This window comes from Aquarana catesbeiana, linkage group LG13 (assembly GCF_042186555.1).
Source record: "Aquarana catesbeiana isolate 2022-GZ linkage group LG13, ASM4218655v1, whole genome shotgun sequence".
Taxonomy (NCBI): Eukaryota; Metazoa; Chordata; class Amphibia; order Anura; family Ranidae; genus Aquarana; species Aquarana catesbeiana.
In genome coordinates, this window is record NC_133336.1 from 122,939,118 (window position 1) to 122,947,071 (window position 7,954).

At 36.6% G+C, this 7,954-nt stretch overlaps 1 protein-coding gene across 2 annotated transcripts; it reads left to right on the forward strand.

Annotated features, from left to right (window-relative positions):
* Positions 1-2,171: 2,171 nt before the first annotated feature.
* Positions 2,172-7,301, forward strand: LOC141117738 (natterin-4-like). 2 transcript variants are annotated; one of them, XM_073610751.1, is made up of 3 exons: positions 2,172-2,298; positions 4,985-5,096; positions 6,049-7,301. In XM_073610751.1, the coding sequence occupies exons 2-3, from the start codon at positions 4,985-4,987 to the stop codon at positions 7,146-7,148; spliced, it is 1,212 nt and encodes a 403-aa protein (XP_073466852.1). In that variant the 5' UTR covers positions 2,172-2,298; the 3' UTR covers positions 7,149-7,301. The 2 variants fall into 2 exon arrangements, with proteins under 2 accessions (XP_073466852.1, XP_073466851.1); XM_073610750.1 differs by having other exon boundaries at positions 2,220-2,313.
* Positions 7,302-7,954: the final 653 nt, after the last annotated feature.

Below are 7,954 nucleotides of genomic sequence, written 5' to 3' on the forward strand. Positions count from 1 at the left end.
ATACACAAGGCAGATCACACAGAAAAAATCTTGCAGAGTTAGGCCTCATGCATGCAGACGTTTACACGCTGAGCATAAATCCCTCAATGCTTACTCATGCCCAGGGAGCTGCAGGTGCCAGGTGAGTTAGGAGACGTATGAAAAAAGCCTGTCAGCGGCCTAAGCTGCAGAGGCACCCATTGTCATGTGGTTAAAGATGAATCGGAGCCATCTGGTATAATGAACATCAAATTAGCTTTATTTCACCAAAAAGATGTGTTTTGCAGTAATACATATTGGCCTAAACTGATGAATAAATTTGTTTTTTTATATATTTTTTTGGTTATGTATTATAGCAGAGAATAAAATTTTTTTTTTTTTTTAATAGTCAGTCTTTTTTTGTTTATAGCACAAAAAATAAAAACCGCAGAGGTGATCAAATACCACCAAAAGAAAGCTCTATTTCTGGGGGAAAAAGTCCATCAATTTTGTTTGGGTACAATCTCACACGACTGCACAATTGTCAGTTAAAGTGACGCAGTGCAGTATCGCAAAAAATGGCCTGGTCATTAAGGGGGTAAATCCTTCCCGGGGATAAAGTTGTTAAATTGCCATATACATATCAAATAAGATATTAGATAAATATGTTGTATACATATAAAATACAATATGCCACTGCAGTCACGCTGACCTAACCTAAACCACCAGAGAATGAGAAGTAAGTGTTATTTCCTTCATTTGATATTTTTCATTCCATACATATTTTTTCCTTTGAACAAAACCACTGTCTCTACCACTATGAACCCCTCTTATGGGTTACATATGATTTCATTTCCAGCACCCCCCATTGGATTTTTGATTCTTTATCCCAAGGAACACTCCACACACCACAGCTGGCCCTCCATCTAGCGGCCAAATAAAATATTACAATGTCCCAACAGAAAGGGTTTAGTTTTCCTTCCTAAATTGGTGAAGCAAATATATTCATAAATATTGTCTAAAAAGTATGCATTTTATATATTGTATATTCTCTAAGTGAATTTATGTAATATTTTATTTAATTTTATACGTATATATATACACCATATTTATTTAGTATATAATTTAGTATTTTATTTTGTATGTCTCTATTACACAACTCTGTATTATGTTCGAAGGACTCTGTAACCAAAGACATCAGTGTTTCACCCTGAAATGAAGAAGTGGCAATGTAAAGCCACAAAACACTTTTTTTGTGAAAAAAGCAAGTTTGATGTTGATTATATCAGATGACTCCAATCCATCTTTAACCACATGAAAACGGGTGCCTCTCCTGCTCAGACCACTGATGGGCTTTTTTTCATTCCTTTCCTAACTCACTTAGTTCAGCACCCACCTGAGAACCCCACAGAGGATCCAGGATCTGGACCCCCAAGGCACTGAATGCTACCTTTATAATCCTGTGTGGAGACAGGTTATTCACCACCTTAGAGGAAGATAGCATGCTTCTACCTGATAGGGTTATTGCAACCTCAACAGATATACGTAATTTTCTTGTTTTCATTCTATTGTTAAACCTCTTGGAGATAACAGCTATATTTGAGTCACTCACTACACAATAATTGTTCTCCTGCCTCCCTCTTCTCTTTTCCAGTGAACACCCTGAGTCACCCAGTGGGTGTTTAACCTTGCAGCTGAACCCCTTGGACCTACGTGGAACACTACAATCCAAATCTCGCAGGTGCCTGGTACAGCAATCAGTACAAATGAATGGCTGTACATGTGTAAATGCTGATGGCTTCTGACGCACATGTGCATATGGTGTATTTCCCGAAATGCGCCACTTTCATTGCATGAAGCCTTATAAGTATGTATAACATAGGGCCAAACCACCGGTAGGGCATAAGGGGATTCAGGAGAAACACAATAAACATGCCTTTAATATTTATTATACAGATCATCTAGCTCTTTAAATATCACATTGGTATATGCTGTGCATCAAGAAATATATGTCTTAAAATTTCTTGAGGAGGAAATGTTTTACTAAATAAAATTTCACAACAATTTATAATAGTAAGTAAAGTATCAATACCATTTATTTGTGGTCAGCAAACCTAAAATAATAAATAGCATACCAATAAAAATTTATTTTAGTAAGATAAGAATGTTGGAAAGATATACACTTCCTGGATATTCTTGGCATTTATTTTTTTAAGCATCAGCATTTTCTGACTAATAAAACATTACCAATTTTTCATATAAAAGGAGTCCAGTTTTAGTCAGCTTACACAAAGAAAACTTTCTAGAGCCGTTTGACTTCTGTGCCACTCACCTTGGAGGGTAAGATTAATGAAGGTAATTTACTATGTAGAATGTTCAGTTAGAGAAATGAATAAGGTAAGGCTATGCTCACTTCATTTATATAATTAAACTCTAGTGTTTCCTTTGTATTGTTATTATATAGAGCTAAAACTTTGCAGGGAAATGGGAAATTGTTAAAACTAATTGTCAGGTTTTTGATTAAAGCTGGCCATAGATGGATCGAAATTCAGCTGGTTCAGCAGGGGCCAGCCAAATTTTGATCCCTCTCTGGTTGTTCCATTTTGAGAGTAGTAGATCTAAGGACTGACTGCTCTTGAATGGGCTTGCATCAGCACTGCATCCAACATCTGCCCATACTGTGATGTCCTTATTTTGCACACTTTTGTGGCTACTAGAAAACACTATCCAGACATACAAAGGGGTAGGCATAGAAGTCCTATTCCTATTTCCTGTGTTATGAATGACAATTCAGTGATACAGTATGTCCCAATCTACTGTAGCTACAGCCTTGTGATTTTATATGGTTACAGAACGTCACCATTACCGTTTACATCTGCAGATACTGTATATACAGTAGGTTTCATAGTGTATAGAATCACCAAATCCATGGGTGTGTGAAGCATAGAGAAAGACGTGATGCTTTAATGGGAAGCCAAGCTGTGGGACAGAGAATGTGTTTTGGTAAGGTGTCCAAAGACCTGCTTTACCAAATCCCAAACAATGGATTAATTATCCAGCAGATCATCCATGATGATCATTCCCTTGCAGTGAACTGATAAAAAAAATTGTTCAAATCTAATTTAAACGTAAATCAATCTATTTATTACTAGAAGAATTTGTTCATGTGTTTTTAAAATTTGAGAACTAGAAATAGGAACATAATAATGAATCCTTGTAAGAACATTCAAGCTTCCTACAGAAAGCTTTTTTGGAGCTCTTTGCACATATGCTGAATGAAAGTATGTTGTTTAAAAATGTCACTTGCTTTTAACATTCAGTTTTAAAATTAATGTAATTTCTGAATGAAAACCAAACACTGTCTGAAAATTTCTTTGAGCAAGAAGCTTTCTATTTTGCTCCCATCACTGTGGTCGAAAACGAACGTCGATTTGACCCCACTAATGATTAGAAAATCGAACAAACGTTCTTAAAATGACTTTTTTTGAAGGAAGACATTGTTTTTGTATGGCCACCATATAATACATTACAGTTCTGTCTGAAAATCAACAAAACAGTCTTCATTTTTTTTCTTTAAATAAAAAATGTGATCTCTGAGTCTGATATTTACCAGATTCAGCCTCTAATAGTATATACAGTATATCTTTTCTGTCTATTATTCTCAGAGTAGATTAGAGATTTTGCTCCCTAACCATATAGTTGGTTATTTATATTTACCAATGCATAATTAAGAATAATTATGAGATATTTAAGAATAAATTGCCTTTTTTTAACTTTACATATTAACTAAATTATACACCACACTTTTTTTAAGGTTATTATCCGATTAATTGAAACAATAAGCAGCTAACTAATCGACTATGAAAATAATCATTAGTTGCAGCCCTATACAGGTGCAAGAGACCTAAATCTGAATGCAGGTCACCAACTTCCATAAATTCCCAGTATGTTTCATTGAACCAAGAAGACGAGTGAACTAAAATAACCCTAAGTTCACTTTAAACATCTGATCACGTGCCAAGAAACTAGAACTTCTGCTACATATGATTGGATGTTTGTTAGCTCTAGTTCAAATGAGATTTTAATTTGTGTTTAATATTCAGAGTTCATAGGTTTTTAAAGTGAGCCTGCCATGAAAATGACAGTGACTAAAACAGACGAATATTCTTCGTTGAAATCTGTTGACAAACTTACACTTTTGCAAGCCTCTGTCTCCAGTGTTCAACAAATTAAAAAATTTTATCCAGAAAGATTTAGCAATACCAATGCACAGGGCTTTTTTTCTCAGGGAATAGGTACAGGAACTCTACCCTTCCGAGTTACCCTTCGTCTCCACCCCCTACCTGTCTCTGAGCACCATCCCTTGGTTCCACCACCTACCCACCTCCCAGTCTCCCAGTACAGCACCTTTCAGAAAATACAGAACCAAGTATTTTGTGCTGCTCAGTAATTTCTATGAAATTTGTTAATGAAAACAAGAAAGATAGTAAAACAGATCCCTTGCAATGAGCAACAATAGACCCCACCCCAGAAACAAAGGACCCCCCAAGCAACAACAGATTCCCCACACAATAAATGACTTTCCCCCAGCAACAATGGACCCCCCACAACAAAATACCACCCCAGCAACAATAGACCCTCCAGCAGCCAACAACAATAGACCTCTCCCTCAACAGTAGATCCCACCCAGCAACAATTGACCCCCCAGCAAGATAAGACCCCCCCACCAGCAACAGTAGACTTACCCAGCAACAATAGACCCACCACACAAAAACAGATCCCCACCTGTGACAATAGATACCCCAGCAGTCAGCAACAATAGACCTTCCAGGACCCCTTGCCAGTACATACATTCAGTGCTGGAGGTGCCGGAACTGCGTTCCCGCTGAAAAAAAGCCTGCCAATGCATAGCAGAAATACAGAAGAATCATGGGAGTTTTAGAATGTTTGTTTGAGAAGTGTATTTTTTTTGTTATATACTGTATATGTTATATGTTATTTATTATATGTTGGTTTATTCCAACAGATGAAGGTAAACTTGCTATGTATCTTTATAACCATCAACTGGGCATTAATATTTGCCAATTCGCTAGCTGTTCCACCAAATGATGAAAAGCCAGCCGAGAAGGAAACACCAGGTAACTAGTGCAATATCTTTGCATGCTGCACACGTGAGACTAGACAAAAGAAACAAATAATAGGTGACAAAAAAGAGAATTTACATTACCTGTTATTATTATAATATTTTTAAACTAGATCATTTATTCAGTTTCTAAACAAAATGCTTTCTTTATATGGAACATATCTGACCAAACTGTATATTTGAAAGAACATCTGAATCCCTAGATCATCCAAATGGAGATCATATACGAAATGCTTTGGGTGCAGTTGTGTCACTGGTCACCTTTGTCGGCCTAGAAGCAGAAGTACAGTATATATATATATATATATATATATATATATATATAGTACATGTGTATATACCTGTATATATTTTTTTTCACACTGTGGATGTGATGCTCATTGTGAGTATTTTAACTGTGTGGACTAATCCTTGTTGAAACAGGTTGCTAACAGGTACTGTATGTTGTGTGTGTTTAAAACAGATTTGAATTATACACACGTTTAAGAAGTTTGCCCATCATACTGGTCCTTGTTGTAACATGTACCACTAAATCAACAAAAATAGGACGTACGGTATATAAGTAGTACATGAACTGACAGCAAACCTTTTTGGGAAGTACCCCAATACTCCTTATGCTACTATCTGACTGTACAATCTGCTTTAGATCTAACAAAAACAACTATGTAATGCAAGGGCCTGCATGGATTGGATATAAATGGAATGAAATTTTATACCGTATGTAGGTCCTCCTTTTACATAGCTTTGGTAAATCAAAGTAGATTGTGCAAAGATTGTAGAGATGTGTATAGTAAACCTAAGACAGCTAAATTCAGGAAAAGACCTTATGTGCGTGTTTCCTTTGCAAGAAATATATACAATGGCAGCTGCTTGATCAATTAAATACCAAATATTTATGAGATTATTAGTGAGAGTTAAATTAACTTGCATTTTCTCCACATTTCCAGCCCTACCAGATGACAAAGGCACTGTACCTGCTGCTCAGGGCCAACTCAATGTAGACCTTTCCAAAACCACAACTCCTGAAAAGGAAGCAGCGGAGATGAAGGAGGAGGAGGAACCAGCTGTGTATGATGTTCGCCAGGCTCTATTTACCGGCTATGAGAATCTCAAATGGATAGACTGGACAGGCTCTGTTCCTAGTGGTGCAGTTTACATAAATAATCCGTTTACAGGGCGCATTGAATATATTTGTTCTGTCTCAAATTGTGCTACAGGGTTCTACACCTCTGCCAAAGGTTCTTTTTGTTACTTTACTAATGTTGGCCAAGAATTTCGTACATCCACCTTTAAAATTCTTGTAAATGAGCAGAATTTTGAGATTTTAGAGTGGCAAAGGCAAAGTCAAGGCTCCGTAGCTTCCAATGCTGTTCAGAGGTGCCAAGAAATTTATGTAGGGAAAAATGAATATGGGTTAGGTAAAGTTATTAATGGTCGTCTTTCTGTACCTTACAATGGGTATGAATACCTTTATGATACCTATGAGATCCTTCGCTTGTATCCAGACTACCATTCACAAACAATAACCAGTTTGTCATATGATACTTACAAGATAATCTATGATGAGGATTATAATGTTATTTTAGCCTCAAAACTGGTGATGAACAGAGGTTGCAATACTTTGTCCACAACTGTTAGTCTGAGTGAAAGCACACAGGTTACCAAGTACTGGGACATTGGACGCTCAACAAATAAAGGTGTAACAACAGCTCTCTCTGGTAATATGCCAGTGTTCTCAGGAAGCTCAATCAGCTACTCTAGTATGCCAAATTTTGAATGGCAAGAAGGATATCCATACATACAATCTAGGACACACTCATTTAGTCTGCATCTAACCGTGAAACCAAATCAGGAGTGTGAGGTTGTGTTGCAGGGAAGAAACATACATTTGAGAATGCCATTGACAGGTACTCTGTCCCGAAGCTATAACAATGGCCAAAGACGCGCAACCAACATCCAAGGCACATTTTCTAATTTACAGACAGATGATGTGGTTATTTACGCAAAGCCATGTAAACGCATAATCAATGTTCCACCATGTCCTTAAGATGGAAAAAAAAATTCCCTATATTTACCTTTATTGTGAATGCAAAAAAAAAACCAAAAGGTAACTCATTTGATACTGTAAGTCTAAATTTAATGTGTGTTAATTTTTGCTGTACATATGTATAGTCTTCAAATTAAAATGTCTGCATCTTCATTCAGTGGAAACCTTGACATTGATTTTTTTCACATTCAGAGTTTAAACCAAAACTGTAATATATTGAAGGTTACAAAATCATTAGATATGGTGGCTGCATTCATTTTCTTTTTTTTTAGGCCCTTTTCCCTCCCTTTCCCTTCCCTATTTTCACCTGGTGATCTGGCCAGTAACAACCTCCAGTATTAGAATGCTTCCCACTCTGGATGAAGAAGCAACAGAGACACCTTTGGACAACAACATTGTCATTATATGAGGAGAGAAGTGTAAAGCTGGCCATAAATTATAAAAATGTTTTACTCAATATCCTTTAGATTGATCTTCAACTATGTAGTGCGAGGGCCTGCCTGAATGTATACTAATTTAAAATTTTGGGTTTGACCTCATATTATATGTTTTTTGTAAATCTAAAGGAAAATTGCACAAGACAATAGTTTAATGTACGGCCAGCCTTAGGCTCTGTTGACACTAGCTGACTCCAAAGTTGCGCAATTTTCAGTGTAACTTTGGAGCCCGACTTTGATATGACTTTGAAGTGACTTTGATAAGATTTCTACAGTCTCTGGCAAAGTAGTGCAGGAAGCTTTTCTGAAATTGCAGCGACTTCTGTAGTGTCAATTGGAATGGCTTTCATAGAGATACTAGGCATTTCA